The 20,259-nt window shown below is 41.7% G+C and overlaps 1 protein-coding gene across 1 annotated transcript in view; it reads left to right on the forward strand.

Annotated features, from left to right (window-relative positions):
* MAML2 (mastermind like transcriptional coactivator 2) overlaps positions 1-20,259 on the forward strand; it is a gene marked incomplete at its 5' end in the record, with an annotated part of 367,290 nt that overhangs the window by 232,296 nt on the left and 114,735 nt on the right. Inside the window, one exon of the mRNA XM_080687481.1 lies at positions 12,745-14,271. Within this exon, the coding sequence (XP_080543607.1) occupies positions 12,745-14,271 (1,527 nt within the window). The remainder of the gene's footprint in view (positions 1-12,744; positions 14,272-20,259) is intronic.

The raw sequence follows: 20,259 nt of genomic DNA on the forward strand, positions 1-20,259 counted from the left end.
CCCCTGGGTATGCCATGTAGAGATACGTAAGGACAATGGAAACCCTGTTAGAATGTTGTTGTCATGGAACAGCAGCCCTCGTTCTTAATTCATAATGCACTCCTTTCATAAAGGCTGTGGAAGAGCTGGGTAATGACCACACGTGGAAAGTTGAAAGAGAAACCAAAATAAATGTGTGTATTTAGCCTCTACGCAGCTTTTCAGTTTTAGTCAATCAAGAAAAATACTCATTTACCTTATGAAAACTTTAATTGCAATGTAATTATTGGCTTTATTCCATCTTTGTTTTAGTTGGGAATTGTTTGCTGCAAGTAACAGGAGCCCTCTTAAAAGTCTGCAAGGAAAAAAGAAAACAGTGGGGTGGGGTATGGGTGGAGGAAAGAGATTTATTGGAAAGTTACTGAGTGTCTCGATCACAGAAGATATAACTGAGTCTCCCAAAGTGTTGGAACTAGGTATTGGAAAGCTTCAGGAATCTCTGTCCTTTCTCTATCCTTCTCCCTCCCTCCCTCTGTCGCTTCCCTGCCCTTCCTCTTTCTTTCCCTCCTCTCTTCCTGTTCTCCTCCCTCTCTCTCTTTCAACGAGCTTTCTCATCCCAGCTTTTCTCTGTGCATCAGTTTCATTCTCCTGTCTCTGTAGACTTGCTTGCTCTGTCTCTCATTGTATATGGCTGAGAGTGACTCCAATTCAGGCAGCCCTGCATATCTCTCATTTCAAGTACACCGAGACTGCTGACAAGGTCTTGTTTCGATGTCTGATTAATAAAAAAACATGTACAGGCAAACCTCGGTTCTCAAACGTCTCCCATCTCAAACAATTCGGTTCTCAACCAAGTTGTTCATGTAGAAATGTCTCAGTTGTCTAACAAAACTTCAGTTCTCGACCAACAACCCTTTCATGTTATACCTGCATGATCAGTCACACAACTCTCAGGTGACAAAGAAGAGAATGTGCAAGTATGAGTCAGTTTACCACTAAGTTGTTAACACTCAGGAAATTGTGCTGTGGATAGTTTTCATGGTTGTTGGTTTTTGGTTGTTTTGGGTTTTTTTTGCTTTCGTTGCTGTTTATTATTATTAAATACATAAAAGTAAGTCCCATGAGTCCTAAGAAGGTTAGTGATAGCAGCAAGGTAAAAGGGAAAAGTTGTGAGAAAAATGATAGAGCTTGGAAAAATTTTGCAAAGTATGATAGAGGTATTCACTTGTCTGATAAGGCTACCTAGTACGGCATGGCGAAATCAACGATTAGCACAATTTTAAGACATAAAGACATCAGGAGTACTGATGTTGCTAAGGGTATGAAAGTGCTCATGAAACAACAATCATAGACAATTGAGAAAAGTTAAAACAGAATCATTTGGGGGTCTGGAACAGATTAATTAAATGTACATTATTTCTAATGAGAAAAAATGATTTGGTTTTCGAACAAATCGCATCTCGAACAGCCTTCCAAAATGAATTAAGTTTGAGAACTGAGGTTCCACTGTAATTGACTCAGCTTAAGTCAAATGTCTACCTTGATCCAGTCTCCTGGGGCTTGGGGAAGTGGATGGCCCATGATCAGAAGCCTTCTACCAGAGATGTGAGTGGTTATCAAGGGAAGACATATTAAATAACATGTTCACATTCATCTTTATTACATAGATAATATATATATCCTATATAGAAAAATTAGAAAACATAAATATATGAGCAAAGTGTGTGGGGGGGGGGATTATTTACTGTCCCAGCACTACAAAGTAAGTTCAGCATCTTGAAGTATTTCCTTCTAGACACTTTTTTTTAATCTCATATTTGTTTGTGTTATGCTAAAAATGAGATATAGTAGTCAACAAGATAGATACAGGTCAAGCCTCCCTCTCTAGGGCTTATTTTATAACATGGAGATCAACTTAACAATTGGGGGCAAATTTATAAAAAATATTTGGAAATTGTACTAAGTACTATAAAGGAAACAAACAATCAAGAGTTAAGATGGAAAAAACAACAACAATGAGAGCCCAGGCTGGTTTGGCTCAGTGGATAGAGCACTGGCCTGTGGACTGAAGGGTTGCAGATTCTATTCTGGGCAAGGGCACATACCTTGGTTGCAGGCTTGATCCCTGTGCAGGAGGCAATCAATCAATGTGTCTCTCTCACATCGATGTTTCTCTTTCTGACTCTCCCCCTCCCTTCCACTCTCTCTAAAAATCAATGGGAAAATATCCTCTGGTGAGGATTAACAAACAACAAGAGCAACAACAACAATGAGAACATATTTTAGATAGGTGATCATGGAATATCTCTGCTGGATTCACATAAGATGAACCTTACAGGAAAAGAAGGAACTAGGTATGATCGAAGAGAACAGAGTTAGGAGAGGCAGAGAGTATTTCAGTTGGAGGGAACAGTATATCAGCAGACCTAACAATGAAATCACCTTTTGTATTTTGGGAATTTTTTAAAAAAAGTACAGTTGACCCTTGAACAACTCAGGTGTTTAAGGCACCAGCCCCCTGTGCAGTCAAAAATCTTAGTTAAACGTTGGACTTCCCAAAAATTTAACTAATAGCTTATTGTTGACCAGAAGCCTTACGGATAACATAAACAGTCAATTACCACATAGTTTGTGTGTTAAGGTATTAAATACTATATTCTTACAATAAAGTCAGCTAGAGAAAATAAAATGTTATTAAGAAAAATCATAGGAGGAAAAGTATACATTTACAGTACTGGACTTTATGCATAATGTAAGTTGATGTTGTCTGTTTCCAAGATGAATCATTTTTCATCTTTCAGTACCTACATCAGTATTGTCCTATATGATACAAAACACTGTACATATCATACATATTACTGCCACTAGACATAAAAAATAAATATAATGTGAAAAAGAAATTCTTAGGTATTTAAAGGTATAATGATTCATGCATTGGTAGCAAAGAACCAGCAATATGATTGCTTTATGGTCACCTCATGTAATCAATACACTTGCTTCACAGTGGTAAGATAATCTCAAAAAAAATTTTAAATATATTAATTGAAAAAAATCCACATATAAGTGGACCCACATAGCTCAAACCCGTGTTATTCTAGGCTCAACTGTAATATAGCTGGACTGTGGGTATGAGAAAGAGATCCCTTTTGTTGCTATGTGGAGAAAAGACTGGGGTGTGGAGAGGGAAAATGTAGGGTCAGATTTGCAGAATGTAATGCAAGATACTTGGTAGCCTCTGTGCTTAAAGCAGAGGGGGCCCGAAGAAGAATGAAGTATGTGATCTGAGAGATAGGGACTTTCAGTTTTAAGTCAGATAAGCCACCGAAGATGAAGGTGAAATGCTGACATGGACTTATGCGTGGCTTTGTTTCATATTATCTTACAAAAAGGTGAGAGCTCTTTAGTAGCTGTGTTCAATCCCCCAAATAACTAATAGACAACCCTGGAATGTAATTAGGCCACTCTCTTTGCTATATAGGTTTTCCTGATACTCAAATTGGCCAAAGTTTGGGGATGAATCCAATTCCCACCAGCATAAGGAAAGAATAGCAACCTCTTAGAACAACTATGATTTCTTTACTTCTCCAGTACAGCTCAGCTCTGCCACGTGACCACAGCTCTAGATTAGACAGAGAGTTGCAAAGAATCAGCCCTGTGGTTTACAAAGGGGGTATGGTTCAGAGAACCATAGACACCCCATAAATTGACTCATCTAATGTTACTGACTGCCCAATAAGTCAAATCATCAGCCAGTCAGTGAACTCATCCCTCGGCTAGTGCTGGACTGGGCTTGTGGAATTAGATGAGATGCACAAGGTACTCTCTCTGCCACTGACTTCTTGGAATCATATGGAAGTGAAAAACTCACAGACCTTAATACATTACCCAAAACAATATAAGACAGAGAGTGCTAAAATCATTAAAGGAGGAAGGAAGAATATGAGGGAACATAGGAGGGGAGGGCCTCACTGAGGAGATGGGCCCTGAGCTGGGCCCTTTAGAATGAAAGCTTCCAGCCTGGACCCTCCAGCGAAGCAGCAGAGAGAAGCCACTTGATTAATGAAACTTAATACCTTGTGCATTCTGCTGAGGAGGACATTTAGGGATTTCAAGAGAATTGCCAACATTTTAGACATAGCATTTATTTTGGATTTGCTTTGATATATTTTGGACAAAAAGTGAGTCATGGTTAAAGTATTTTATGCACAAAGTAGCTGGGGTTTTTGGGCTTTTATAGAATATTCTGTTCATTTTTCTGTTAAACATCGAGGGTCCTTCTCTGAAAGATGGCCCCTGCAGACCCTGCCTTAAGACGATTGCAGCGACTTGTCGGGATCACTGAGGATATAGGTGCAGGGTAACCACACTGGTTGCTACTGAATGAAGCTGGAATGCCTTTGCTTAAGGGAGTAAACATGGGGAAATAATTCCACTTTGAAGTTTTTCATTTATTCTAATCAAGTATAATCTAATCTAAGACAACAAGTTTTATTTACACTGTCACTAGCAGTATACCTGACATAAAGTACCATGTTTATTTGCCTATGTGGGGGTTCTTTGATGCGAGGGAGCCTTCCTTTCCGATCTTTCTCAGATGAGTCCTCCCCCGCTACAGCTGTGATCCCATGCTCCCTCCTCAGGGCAACTATTCCATCGCGCTGGTCCTTTCTGCTTGTTCCAGACAGACTGGCCAAGGCCTTTTAGTTTGTTCGTTTTTATTTGTTCTAACATTTATTGAGACCTGTGTTTTAAGACCAATTTTCCAGGCTCTTTATGTGCTTTAACCACTTAGTCCTCACAACGACCCTATGACAGAGAATATATAGTCTCCCAGAACATACACTTGGTGCTAAATAAATATCTGTTGAGCAACCAAAGGACTTGTATGCATGCATATGAGCATAACTAATGGACACAGATGGGGTTGGGGGGTGAGGGCATGTGCTGGGGGGTGGGGGCGGCCAGGGAGAGGTCAATGGGGGGAAAAGGAGACTTATGTAATATTTTAAACAATAAAGAATTTAAATTATATATATATATATATATATATGTTGAATGAATGAGTAAACAAAGTCCATTTCACAAATGACAAAAAGCCCATTTTGTTATCTTCGTTTTGCCTTTGCCTAGATCATGGCTGGCACATAACAATCCGGATGGTAGAGGGAAGTGTCACCCTGATTAGGTTCAACTTTGGCCTCTCCTGTTAAAAAAAAAAAAAAAAAAAAAAAAAAAAGAGGCTCTGCTCTGAGCTGGGAACACTGCTGGTGCTTCCCATAGATGGTGGCTAATCCCCACGAAAAACCCATCGCACAGGTGAGCTAAGTGACTGGCCCAAGCTTATCCAAGAAATAGGAGGAAAGCAGCATTTAGATCTCAGGCTTATTAGCAGCTGAATTTCATGCTCTTCGAGAGCCCACAGACTCCCAGTTAGCTTGGTAAAATAGGTGTCTACTTCTCTGCGCCAGTGTTGCAAGGGTTCCCTGATGAGTTTGTTTCTGAGGCAAATTCCAACTCTTCTAGTTTCTCTCTACAAGCCAGCCATTGAAGATGGGGGGTGGGGAGGTGTTAAAGAAATCTTGTATATGGGAGCTCTTGGCATTTAGTGTCTTTAGAAGGACAGTATGTTGATGTGTTTTCTCTACAAAGATCCTGAATTTGCAGTGATCTTCCCTATAAAAATGTATGGATATTAAAATGTATTGTTTATCATAAAGAATAGCTACTTTGTTGGTTAAAGCAATAGCATTTCCTCAGAGCCCAAGCCTTGTGGAACCAAGTTACAGAACAAATTTTCCAGGTAGATCTAATATGTCTTCCACCAAAAACAAATGAAACAAAACAAAAGGCTCACACTTATTCTTGAAAGAATAAAAGTGGGAGGTACTAAAAATCACACAGGAAAGTCGCCTTCCTCCCCTTCAGCTCTAGTGCGTGGGGCAGGGGGTTGGCCTGGGGCTCAGCATTGCACCCCGTGTTTGGAATCTCCTCCGGAGGCTGCACACCACCTTGAGTCCAACACAAAGCTTCATGCACCCTTCACTTTTGGTTCACATGGACGGTGATGAGCTTTCCTTGTGGTTCCAGTTCTCGGGGCTTTGCATTCCTCTGACTTCAGGATTCAGACAAAAATGATCACTCAAGCAAAACTCTGGGGCAACCATTAAATGACTTATGAATTAACTATGAAAACATTCCTCACAGCCACAGCCTTCTTCTTACCATTATTTTAAAGCTCAGTAGTTAGAAGGATCCAGCTTCCCAAGTACTGAGATCAACCAACAAACTACTGTTTGAACACCTAGAAAATGCCCAGCACTGTGGTAGGTGCTGGAAGAAGGTCAAGTTCAGGACACAGTGTCCACCCTCAAAGAGCTTAAAATCTAGCTGGGCAAACCTATATCCAGACAAAAACAATACCTCACAGTACAGAAAAACAAGGCAGCAAGCTCAAGGGCCACATCAGAAGTGGGAGCTGTTTGACATCTTCAGCAAAAGCCTTAACACCCCATCTGGTGTGCTTCGGGGCAGGAGAGCCCGGGACGAATGCTTCCACCTGCGGGTACTATGATGAGCTGGAACTTCCTGTCCCAGGATCCCAAGCATTTTTACTTCAAGAATCCAATCAAGAGTCATAAATTATTTGAGGGTTTGGTCTCCTTCTAATGTTCTCTATTCCCAACCCTACTTCTAAACGGCCATGAGGAAAGTTTATAGATGATGGGACCAAGATAGTCCCCTGAGGATCTTGGCAGTAGCCACTTCGGTTTTTGTGTGGATGCATCGTTGAGAAAGACAGAAAAATATGTGACCTGTGGACTGAATTGTTACCTTTGTGTGGCATAGTCCTTGTTCCTGGGGCAGCATAGGAGACAAAGAGTGCATTTATTTTGTGGAAAGGAATAGGGGGCAGGGGATGAAACAGAAACCAGAGGATTCTGCAATAATGGCATCTTTAAATCCCTCCAGGAAGTTTATGTTTCGAGTCCTCTGGAAGAATAGAGCACAGCTGTTCAAAAGGAGAGTTTACCAAGGGACCCCAGCCCTGATTCCACTGTGGACTGCATTTTTCTTGTCCATAGTGTCCATCCCCAGACCTTGGGGCAGGCAGGCCACTGTGTCTGGACCGGGCCCTGAGCAGGCCCACGCCTTCCCCCAGCAGAGACCGCAGGCCTCAAATAGCACTAAGGTTCAAATAGAAGAATGGGAACAAGGACGAGAGTGAAAAGGAAGTTTGCTGACTCTCATAAAGGAAAGTACAGTGGTCCCTGTGTAGTATGCAAACCAGACTAGACTTGCTGTACTGAAATCATTCCCCAAAGATGCCCTTTCCTTGGATGGCTACTGAAAGGGTGATATTATACGCTTAATCTCACAAATTAAACATCATAATTTGGGGGTGCAGATTGATGGTACCAAACAAAGATGCTTCTCCATCCAGCGAGGTAATGGGAATGTGTAATGTGGAAGTGATGTGTTCTTTTTAAGCCTCTGCCTCCCGCCTCCAGCCTAATCCTCTGCATAGGTTCCCTCATGCTAGGGATGACTTGAGCGGGTCCGGCTCAGAGGTCTCTCTCTCTCTCTCTCTCTCTCTGGGTGCTCAGTAAATCTTTTTGACTGGCCACATGACCCTTTGTTTCTTCCCTTCCTTATACTGGAGCCTTGAGGGCGATGTCCTGAGCTTTCACCATCAACCTCCAGCCAATGATGTCACTGTTCTCTCCCTGCCATCCATCCCTATGAATCCCAAATGCCCTCCCCCTTGCCCTGTACATGTGATACATCTTCATTCTATTACCCTTTGTCTTGGCTGCGTCCCCTGCGTCCAGAATAGTGTCAACATGCGGCAAGTTGAAGGCAGAAAGGAAAGTGAGCAGTGTGGTTAGTGATTAAGAACAAGGACTCTGGAACCAGCCAGACCTGGGTTGGCATCCTGCCTCCATTCGCTGTGTAATCTTAATGTCAGGAGCGGCAATTTTTTCACTTATAAAATGAGGATCAGAATGATGTTCAGAGAGCTGTGAAAAGATTAAATGAGACTCTACACAGGTCTTTATTTTAAGAGTACCTGTCTTAAAATAAGCACTCAGTACACAGTAGTTATTAAATGAGAGCCTTTTGTGAGCATTAGGCAATTTTGCTTTCAAGAGCCCCTTTTTCCTTACCAAATTTAAAATTATGTTTTCTGACCATGTTGGCATAAGGATAAGTATATTACTATTATATATTAAAACATTTCTTCAGCCTAAAAGCTTTTTTCTTCTGTTTTAAAATAAATTAAAATATTTTTGTGGGCCTTTAAGACTACCGTGGGCCCTGGGCACTGTGCTGTCCATGCCTGATGGATAAGCCCCGGGTGAGAGAGGTCAGCCCTGGTTCTTCCCTCTGTCCTTTCAATGCTATTAAGTGCATTCTTGTTTGTTGACTCCTCTGACCCTCAAGATATACACTGTCCTTTTACTTCTCCCTTCCTCCATTCCATCCAGGCCACCCATAAGGTCTGCATTGGGCCTCATCCTTCTCAATTCAAACCCATGTCTTCATTCCCCACCATTCCCCTGATTGTCTTATTCCCTTAGGACTACTCTTGGCCTGGTAAGGTGGCATTGAATTTTCTCATAAACTATTTCTCACTAAGGTATTAATGACTAACTGTGTTCGTCCTCTACTCCTGCTAGAATAGTAGCTTTTTATCACAGAACTCTAAGTGGAGAACTCTATATGACTCAATACAATTCAAAGCCATGTATCTGAACCCATAGACTTAGTATAGTGATGGCCAGAGGGAAGGGGGGAGGCAGGCACTGGGTGGAGGCAGGCAAAGTTGGGGGAAGAATGGGGACATACGTAATAGTGTCAACAATAAAAAAAAAATAATGTGGCCCAGCCGGCATGGCTCAGTGGTTGAGCATCTACCTATGAACCAGGAGGTCACGGTTCGATTCCTGGTCAGGGCACATGCCTGGGTTGCGGGCTCCATCCCAGTGTGGGGTGTGCAGGAGGCAGCCGATCAATGATTCTCTCTCATCATTGATGTTTGTATCTCTCTCTCCCTTCATTTCTGAAATCAATAAAAATACATTTTAAAAAAAGAAAAAATGTGAACTCTGATGAAAACCTAGAATGGGAGTTCCAAAAATAAAGCCATGTATTTGATGATGAATATTAAGTTCAGCAAAGAAATACTTCAAGGTAAAGGTTGAACTTTGGGAATCATTTACATTGTATTGTTCCAGTAGCTGGTGCCTAATCAGCATTCAGTGGGCCTTGGTGACACAACTTTGATTAGAAGCTTCTACAAAATAGGACACAGACTATCTCCACAATTCTCTTGATAAAGCATCATACTCAATGGAGTCCTAATGGAATCCCTTTGATTCATGATTTGTCTTGCGCAGCATCACTAAGGAGGACTTCTGCTCCCCATCTTAGTCATTTATCCAGCTGTACCTGGTGGCACTCCCTCAGTGCCTGGTATTTTCTGTGTTCAGGCGGGAAAGTGTTCTCAGACGTAATCCTATTTATAAAGAAGGGAACTACGGCCCACAGAAGTAAAATACTAGTAACTTGCCTAGAATAGCAAAGCAACTTAATGCCATGTCAGGACTGGCTCCCAGTCCTCCTCAATACATGGGTGTGGGTACCAGTTACCTCTGTCAGGGCCTATGGTATCATTTACTGCACAGCACAGGCTCTGCAGTGGGAGTGCTTGGTTTGATTCTTGACTTTATGGCTTACTATTTGTGTGACCTTGAAATGTTACTCAATCTCCAAACCTCAGTTTTCTCATCTATAAAAATGAGGGGTAGGTAAGAAATACAAGCATGTGCTGCAGAGCAATGTTTTTGTAAACAACAGATCACATATGGGATGGTGGTCTCATTTGATTATAATAAATTTTAAACAAAAAAATTGCAACGTGGAAAGTAAAGACTGGACTCAACTACAATTTTGCCAGTTCTGGGTGGTTTAAATAGACAAGGAGGCTCAGCATACTGTCCACCCACCATGCGCCAGCCCACTGCCTGGGCTGGAGTTGTTGAGGAAGTGAGAGGAGCCTAGGAGCCTGCACTCTTTCCTTCCAGTCCAGTCCCTTTCTCTCTCCCTCCCTTCCTCTTTCTCTCTTCTACCTCCATCTCTGAATCTCTCTCCTCCCCTTCTCCCTTTTATTATCTCTCTTCTCAAGCTTTCTCTCTCTGGGTCTCTTTTGAACTCTGCTCTCCCTTTCTCTCCCCTTCCCTTCCTTCCCTCTCTCCCTTTCTCCCTCCTGAGATATATTCTCCCTCCCTCCAATGGGGCCTCACTCCACAGCCTACCTCCTTATCCTCCCCCTTTACACACTTTATCTTTTATAACATATTTTTATTGTACCTTTTCTATGTTTAGATACACAAATACTTATAATTGTGTTACAATCTCATAAAGTATTGAGTGCACTAACATGCTATAAAGGAATGCAATAAGCTAAACCAGGTAGCCTACATGTGCAGTAGACTATACCATCTCGGTTTGTGTAAGTACACTCTATGATGTTTGCACAATTATGACATCATCTAACAACACATTTCTCAGAATGTGTCCCCATTGCTAAGCAACAAATCACTATAGTTTCAATCTCACAGGGTTGTTGTGAGGATTCTTAGCGTTGTGAGAATCCAGTGAGATTACTCCCACAGAGACCTTTGCACAATGCCTAGCACACAGAACTTAATAAATGACTGCTATTATTATTGTTATTATTAATATCACTACTGATACAACCCTTGCTAATTCTATCACTGTCTTTACAATCCTGGTGGCTTGGAGAAAGTGCTAGCACTGCTTCCTAGAGTATGCACTGCACTGCCCGGGAGTGGCCACAGCAATGGGAGAATCTGGCAGAACTGGTTTTTCAAAGCAGTGGAAAATAAATCAAAGGTGATAACCCAAACCTGGGGAAAAGAATGTATCCCTTTGTTTGTTCTCTATTAGTTGTGAAAGAGCCTTCAACATGTAAGTATACTGAAATAAATCAGTGTAGCCACTCTTGAGGTAGCATGGCTGACCTCTTTGGTCTGTGCTCTTTCTGACCTCATGAGGACAGACAGTGGCAGCTTGGAGTTTCTGCTAAATGTGGTGATGGCCGACAGTGTTCTGTGATGACGTTGCCTACATCTGTGAGTAGACAAGATTAGGAGTCCAGAGAAGGACACTCAGAGAAGGGAGGGGGGAGCTTCAAACCCAGTACAAACTATACCCTACCCCTTGCTGCACATTGCTCATCACTGACTGTGAAGTCACATGGGACTTCGTTGAGGGTCTTAATTGAAAATAACAGAAGCCCAACTCATATAAGCTTAAGCAAAAAGGGGGATTTATTATAAAGATTACAAAGTATATCAAGGACGACAAGGAGAGTTGCAGAGCTGACCTGGGATTGAATTAGGCCCCCAAATGCTAATCAAATCTTGTGTCTCTCTGCTATGCTTCCTTGTTCTTTCTATGGACTTACTTTCTCTATGGCCCAGGTGGACGTAATGGAACAGCAGCTCACACATTTTGTAAATCACTGTGCAGTCACCCAAAGAGAGCCATGGGATTACCAAGGAAGGAGCTGATTGGCTCTGCTTGGGTCAGGTTCCTTTCTCTGATTACCAGTTAGCAATGGTAAAAGGCAAAACATGGCACATCTACCATAACTATATACCACCTGTGAATGGGCAAAACCACAGATAAAGAGTTACTGAAACGGGTACTGATGACAAGAAACATCATGCTCACATTTGGCTCTGTGCTGCATCCTGGCCATTCCCAGATTCCTCATCATTTTAGCAGAGATCCAGGATGTCTCTGTGCTCACTTCCCGCTGCCCGCTCTCCTGGGCAAACCCTAACCCCTTACCATGCCAATTCCAGCATTATAATATAGTGGAAGTGACACAGGCTTTAGAACTATACAGACCGTAAGTTAAAGCCCAGGTCTAGCACTTCCTAGCTGTGTGACACTGTGCTAGTCACTTAGCCTCTCTGAGCCTCGCTTTACTTATCTATAAAGTAATACACATCTAATCAGTTGTTGCAAACACTAAGGAAACAAATCCCCAGGGAAATCTGTGCTGAGAGTGTCTTATATGATAAATGATAAAATCATGGTTTCTGTGCACCCACACAATGTTGCTGCATGGGCCCAACTGCAAAGCCACAGAATTATAGGAGGAAGAGTAAATGAACGTCAGATAGCATATCTCCTTGGGCACAACAATAATTCCAATACTTACTTAGAGGATAATAGCAATGAAAGGGTTGAATCTGTGGGGAAAAAACACAACTAGAAATTGTATCCCAGCTTTATACTTTTCAGTGTTTCCCATCTTGGTCAAAGTTGTGTTCATGCCAGTCACCTGTAGGTATGTGGGGTTATATGTACATGCATGTGGAATATTTTGACCTACAAGAAAAAGCAACAACACTTTGGTGATGCACTGTAGAGATTATCAATAGCTCCTGATGATCTATGCAGGATTCTTCATCCATTGGCCTATGTCGCTATTATGGAACCACAGTGATCTCTGACCATTAATTGATCTGCTCCTCCAGAAACATTTTATTTTGTTCTGTTTGTGCTACTGTGAGTTTCATCATATTCTAGACTCAGCTTCATTGGTGCTTCTTTTTTAATTCATCCTGTGTGTAAATGGAAGAAACATTTAAATATTATGTCGCTTTTGATAAGAAACAAATCTGGATTCATATCTCATTTTATCTTACTTCCCCTCTTGTCTTTCAGCTCCAGGGTTCCTTGAAAAGAAAACAGATAGTCAACCTGTCTCCTGCCAACAGCAAGAGGCCCAACGGCTTTGTCGACAACTCCTTCCTTGATATCAAAAGAATCCGCGTTGGGGAGAACCTCTCTGCAGGACAAGGGGGCCTCCAAGTAAATAATGGACAAAGTCAGATTATGTCAGGGACCTTGCCCATGAGCCAAGCACCCCTGAGAAAGACTAACAATCTGCCTCCCCAGACACATTCTCCTGGCAATGGCATGTTTAACATGGGCTTAAAAGAAGTGAAGAAGGAGCCAGGAGAGACTCTGTCTTGCAGTAAGCACATGGATGGCCAGATGAGCCAGGAGAATATTTTTTCTAATAGGTACGGAGATGACTCCGGAGAGCAATTGATGGATCCTGAACTGCAGGAACTGTTCAATGAACTGACCAACATATCTGTTCCTCCTATGAGTGACCTTGAACTGGAGAACATGATCAACGCCACCATAAAGCAGGATGATCCATTTAACATTGACTTGGGTCAGCAAAGCCAGAGGAGCACTCCCAGGCCCTCCATCCCTATGGAGAAAACAGTGATCAAAAGTGAATACTCACCTGGTCTGACCCAAGGGCCATCGGGCTCTCCTCAGTTGAGGCCCCCATCAGCTGGCCCTGCGTTCTCCATGGCCAACACTGCCCTGTCCACTTCCTCCCCAATTCCTTCGGTCCCTCAGAGCCAGGCTCAGCCGCAGACAGCCTCAGGAGCAAGCCGGGCCTTGCCAAGCTGGCAGGAAGTGTCCCATGCCCAACAGCTCAAACAGATAGCTGCCAACCGTCAGCAGCATGCCCGGATGCAGCAGCACCAGCAGCAGCAGCACCAGCCTACCAACTGGTCAGCCTTGCCCTCTTCCACTGGGCCATCTCCAGGTTCATTTGGGCAGGAGAAAATCCCTAGCCCTTCTTTTGGTCAGCAGCCATTCAGCCCACAGAGCTCCCCCATGCCTGGGGTAGCCGGCAGCAGCAGCCAGTCAAAAGTCATGGCTAACTACATGTATAAGGCCAGCCCCTCAGCCCAGGGAGGGCACCTGGATGTGCTTATGCAGCAAAAGCCTCAGGATCTCAGTCGAAGTTTTATGAACAGCTCGCACACGGCCATGGAGCCCCGTCTTGGCAACACCAAGCCTTTGTTCCATTTTAACTCAGATCAAGCAAACCAACAGATGCCTTCTGTTTTGCCTTCTCAGAACAAACCTTCTCTCCTACACTACACCCAACAGCAGCAGCAGCAGCAGCAACAGCAGAGCTCGATGTCAGCTCAGCAGCAACAGCAGCAGCAGCAGCAGCGACAACAGCAACAGCAGCAACAGCAGCAGCAGCAGCAGCAGCAACAACAGGCACAGCAGCCACCCTCTCAGCCCACCCAACCTCTGTCAAACCAGCCTTTGCTAAGGTCACCCTTGCCACTTCAGCAAAAGATCCTGCTCCAGAAAATGCAGAATCCGCCCGTCGCAGGACTGGGATACCAAGTCTCCCAACAACACAGACAGGTAAGGGCTCTACTACTCCAAACACAGAGTATCCAGAGACCACCAGTCTTGGTCATTGTGCTTTGATTACCATTATGTTTGTGTTGGTACAGGATCAAGACCACAGAGAGAGCAGTGGTTCTGACGGATCCATATGAAGACCTCATGGAGGCATGAGCTAGTATTTCTTTGTAGGGCATTAATGTCATCGGGATCTGTAGGGATCAAAGGCTCTTGCATATTGAGAATGTTTCATTATAATCCATGCCTTTGGTGACAGGTCCAGTTGTCAGTCAGATTCTGCTATGCACAATGTTTATTCATTGAGTCCGTAAATTGGTCATTAAGTCAACAAGTACTATCTGAGCACCTACCATGTGCAAGATGTTGGTGATTATGCTGAGTGTTGACATAAGGCCACACGTGATATTTAAAGTATTTAACAACTAGTTTACATCCATACCAACCAATTAAAATGTCTAAATGCCCCACCCATCATAATAGATCCTGCTGTGACTCCATGTTGGTGCTGAGTATCAACCTTAAATTAGACACGATCCTTGTCTGTAAGCATGGCCTCAAGAGGGAGACAGGCTTTAAAGGCTATCATTTTATGAGTGGCAAGGGGAATGATGTGAGAGCACAGAGGGTGGGTATCTTACCCAGCAAAGGGAAACTAGGGCAGGCTTCTGGAGAAAGTAATGTTGGAGTTAAAGTAACGTGTTAAAGGATGAAGTCATCATGACTATGAACAACAACAAAAATCTGTGGTTACCTTATATCCTGTGGTTAACATAAAACAGGGATTTTATTCTGCCCCAAACATATATATTTGAATAGTATGAAGAAATAGCTATGTATTTCCAGAGCACATACTGATGAGGAAGCTCTAGTTCTTAGGGAACTTGAAAGAGGAAACTCTTCCTAGAAAAAAAGGAGGGAAGGAAGGAAGGAAGGAAGGAAGGAAGGAAGGAAGGAAGGAAGGAAGGAAGGAAGGAAGGAAGGGGTGAGGGAGGGAGCTTGAATGTTGCTTTGTACATGTAATTTGACAGGTCTACATTAGTGTCCAAGCACAAAGACAGCAAATTACATGTCAAAACAGTATGTTGGGACAGCACAATGGCACAGAGCCTAATTTCAGTCCCATTCCTAGAGTAGTTTTCATGGTCACAGCCCAGAAAAGAATGCCACAAGCACCACAGACTGTGGCCAAGCTAACCTTTGCCCTAGATGTGAGAAAACTAGACTCAACTAAGATTCTAGAGCTGTGTGTCAAGTAAAGCTTTCAGTTCTTATTTATTTAAAGAGTGTTCTATATTTTAATCATAGATTATGAAGAATGGACTTATTAAGAGTCATGTGTATATTTTAGAAGGTTCCGTTTTTAACATGGGTAGTTTGGGGATCATTTAAAAACAAATGGTACTGTGGAACTACTTTCTCAGTTACATGTAGCCATATTGATTTGGATGAATTTAAGTTCAAATTCTTACCAACACTAACTAGGTACGTGACCTCAAGCAAGTCCTCTAAGCCTCAGTTTTCTAACCTTTAAAACTGATAATAATATACCCTAGGATTTTTTGATAATGAAATGATATAATTCTTAGAGTCTAGAATAAAGTTGGCTATTATTGCGGTTATCATGGAAAGAACCATATATGATATCAAAATATTTTAACAAGTATTAGTATTATGTAGGAAAGGCATTAGAGTAAGTCTCAAATTCTAACAAAATAATATTGGAGGAATAAAAGAGAACTATCACTATTTTTTTTTTCTCTAGCAACATAGTGAGCGGGGAGTGATTTACCTTCCCTGGGCCCAGACTTCAGACCATTAAAATGGAAATAAGTGATGACATATTAATGAGAGTTGGCATTTCTTGAGTGTTTACTCTATAACTGGTATGACTTCTGTCTCCCTTACTTATGGTATCTCATTTTACCCATATGAGGGAAATACCATTATTCTCATCTTACAGGTGAGGCACAGAGAGGTTAAATAACTTTCCCAAAGCCACACAGATAATAAGTAGCTGAGCCAGGTTTCTGATGGTCTACTTTGAAGGGTTGTGCATTCAGCCCCTAGGCTGTACAGTTCACAGGTAGGATTTGTTGAAAAATGAATGACCACCTAGAGATCATTGTGGGAATCTCAAAAGGAATATATCTTCTCATATTGGACCATATTTACACATTATACATAGTCGGTTAAGTCCTTTTGGGATAGAGAAAATCTTAAATCTCTAACCTTCGGAGTTGTTAAAAGAATAAAAAGAAATCTGTGTAACTTCCTAGTTGTAGACCTTCCTAAGGATGAACATTATGGATCTAGTCAAAATAAATAATTTGCAGTAGGTGCCTCATCAGTCTTCTTTGAGAGACTTCCTGCCACCTCCGACATCTGTCCTGTTTCCAGTTCTACTGCTCACATCAACAACTGTACACCATACTTCTGGTCCCTTAGTCCCCACCTGAGCTTCTAGGATCCAAGCACATTAATGGGTATTAATGGCAAACTCAACAAACATCTTCCAGTGTCTTAGATGATTTTTTACTTTTCCCAATGCATATGATACACAGAACGCCAAGATAATTTTCACCTTTTTGAGAAGGCTTTTAAAAAGGGTTAGAAATGGTGGTGGCATTCCAAGCTAAAGGCCTCTTCTAAATAGACAGGTAAGTGGCTACCCATTTAAAGCTTTATTTCAGTTTTATAGATTGAACCACAATGTCCCTTTCAGCTTAGTGATTCTATGAGCTATGACTCTGAAGTCTTAAGTCTCAGTTGTAAGTGAATGTAGCAGAGCTCTAGAGTCAAGTAAGTGTTGCCCTCTTGAAAGCATTCACCTTTGTGGAGTTGGGCCCATTCTAATAATGGTGCTATTGTTCAATATAGTCACTAAGTTTTTCTCTGGGGATTTTCTTCAGAGCTTTTAGTACACTGAGTGGATTATTACCAATGCAACAATATTCATCCTGTCAGGGAGGTTTTTAAAAATAGTCAAGCTGGATAATGCTGCTTTGGGTCAAAAACAAGGAATAACTGATCTTATAGGGCTGCATTTCAAGCTTGGTTTGTGAACTTTCTCTGAATGCAATAAAGAAAATAAGTTCCTTCCCCAGATGATAATTTTGAGAAGCAACTTTCATTTGGATGTAAATATTTCAAAGGTTTTTTCTAATTTCTGTTGTTGCTGTTAATCCTCACCCAAAGATATTTTTCCCATTGATTTCTAGAGAGAGTGGAAGGGGGGAGGGAGGGAGGGAGAGAGGGAGGGAAAAAAATTGATCTGAGAGAGACATTGATTGGTTGCCTTCTGCATGCACCCTAACCAGGGCTGGGGATAAAGCCTGCAGCCCAGGTACATGTCCTTGACCAGGAATCATTGAACCTGTGACCCTTCCATCCATAGGCCAACCCTCTAACCACTGAGCAACACTGGACAAGTCAAGTTTTTCTAATTTTTATTGTCTCATCCAGTATATTGCCAAGTATTCTCAACTCAAAGAGAATAGATTTAACTCTCCCATCCACAGTAAACAGTACACATGTGTATTCTCATTTCAGATTCACTAAATCTCTGCTACTCATGATCAAAGACATGGGAGGAGGGATTGATAATTAAGCAACTCTTAAGTTTATCAACTAAAGCATCCTAAATGAAAACAATAGTCATGACTTTATTTTTCTGCTTGTCATACTCACTTTATGTCAAACACAGGAAGATTTACTATGGGATTTGCTAATTGGAGCCCTTTAGCCTTGGAAATGCTGGAAATCTTGGCTTTCTGTTACAGAATGGTACACTGAATTTGTTCATTGGTTGCTTGTAATTTACCCAGTAGAGTGTGCACAGATGGCCTTCTGCTCAACTTTCAGAACTCAGACAGATCTGCTTGCTCAAGCAGAGGCTGAATTTGGGGGATTCCTAGGCCCCTCTCCCTTTGTTGGGTACCCACCTCTGTTCTCCTGGAAGTGCCTAAGGGATAGATGCAGCATAATCGAATTGCTGTAAACATCTTATTGTTCCATGCCTGGGGTGGTTTTGAGTAAAGCCCCTTCTCCAGAGACTTTGAGAACAAATGGTATTTGGCATTTCACAAAATGTCTTCAGCCACTCTGTCTTGCTAATGTTTGGGGCTTTTCAAATTGGAAAAGCTCCTGGCTATAATTTTCTTCCCTTTCTGATTTGAAGGTTATGGGAGAGGGCAAGAGAGGGATGTAATGCATGCAGGTCTGATTTATCTTCATGACTTGTTTAAGGTGTGAAAGAGTTACTGGTTGACCAGGACTCATATAAGAGTTCAGTCCAAAAGCACTAACCTCTTGAGTCAAAAAGTGATCTTTTTTTCAGAGCTTTTTAATTAGACACTTAAAAGTGTGAATTTTTTTCTAACATTAGATCCGTGAAACTCAAGTGGATTCTATATTTGGTTTAGAATTCTCCCATCTCTAAAAATTCTGAGAGGGCAGGCAGCCAGTGAATGGATGGTTTGTTATGACCGAAACATAAATTTGTACATTTCCTCCTTAGTTTAAAGCCAAGCTCCTCAATCATACATCAAGAACCTCACCACACTCTCTCTGCCTAGCCAAGTTTATCCTTCACTACTCTACATATCAACCCTGACTTAAATCAGGCAAGTCTCCTAATGTTCTCCTCCCCTCTTTTGAAAGGTAATTTTGTTTATGTCTGATCTTCAAGATTAACACTCAGAAAACTGTTTCCCAACTGGCCTGGGTGAGGGTGGCGGAATCACTTGCACTTCTCATATACTGACAATACTAGGTGTGCTGGTTAATAATGGCAGATTTTGTAATCAAAGAAAACACAATAATTTCAAGAGAAACATCAAAAGTGCTTTATTCAAAGTAATGTCCATCGCTAGCTACACATTTCCCCATCTTTCAGGTAATTTTGGATATCGTCCCAATAGAACTTTTCTTGTTTTGAGGCAAACCATTCAGAGACCCAATTTTCTACTTCTTTGTACGTTTTGAAATGCTGCTCAGAAAGTGCCTGTGCCATCAATCAGAACAAGTGGTAATCTGAAGGAGCAAGGTCTGGTGAATACGGTGGGTGGGTTAATACTTCCAGGCAAGATCTTTTAACGTGTCTTTAACTGGTTTTGAAGTGTGTGATGGTGCGTCATCATGAAGCAAAATTACTTTGCCATGTCTTCTGGAACATTCTGGTGGTTCCACGATCAAAGCCTGGTTCAAATTGATTATTTGTTGTTGATTAACGGTTTCACCTGGTTTTAGAAGCTCATAATTCACCACACCTTCCTGATCCCACCAAACGCAGAGCATTGTCTTCTTTCCAAAGGGATTTGGCCTGCAGTCGATGTTGATGGTTGACCTGGACCAACCCATGATTTTATTTGTTTGGGATTCTCAAAATAAATCCACTTTTCATCACTAGTCTCAATTTGATGCAAAAAAGACTTTCTTCATGCTATTGAAGCACCATTTTACTGATGACTTTTCGGTTTTCCTTTTGTCTTTCATTCAGTTGATGTGGCACCCATTTTCCTTCCTTTAAAATCTTTCCCATTGCTTGTAAACGATTGGAAATTGTTGAGCAACGTTAATCTTTCTGCAAGTTGTTTTTGATTTTGACACGAATCTTCATCCAATAATGCTTGTAATTGTTGGTCTTCAAACTTTTTCGGTTGACCTGGACATTCTTTGTCTTTCACATAGAAATCATCACTTTTAAAGCATTTAAACCAGAGTTCACAAGTATCTTGAGATGGAGCATGTTCACCATAAGCTTTCCGAAGTATATGATAACTTTTTCTTCAAAATAAAGTAATGAATTAAACTTCCCGCAAATGCTCTTTTTTTGGCACGAAATTCGACATTTTTAAGCGTAAAAATATCTATGATGTTAACACCTTCAGCAAATTTGACATGTGAAGTTTTGAAGCTTGCTGTCAATACAACAAAATAGCATACATATCAAATCGCATATATATCAACATATGTGTAATTCCATCT

The sequence above is a fragment of the Plecotus auritus genome (genome assembly GCF_963455305.1).
Source record: "Plecotus auritus genome assembly, chromosome: 9".
Taxonomy (NCBI): domain Eukaryota; kingdom Metazoa; phylum Chordata; class Mammalia; order Chiroptera; family Vespertilionidae; genus Plecotus; species Plecotus auritus.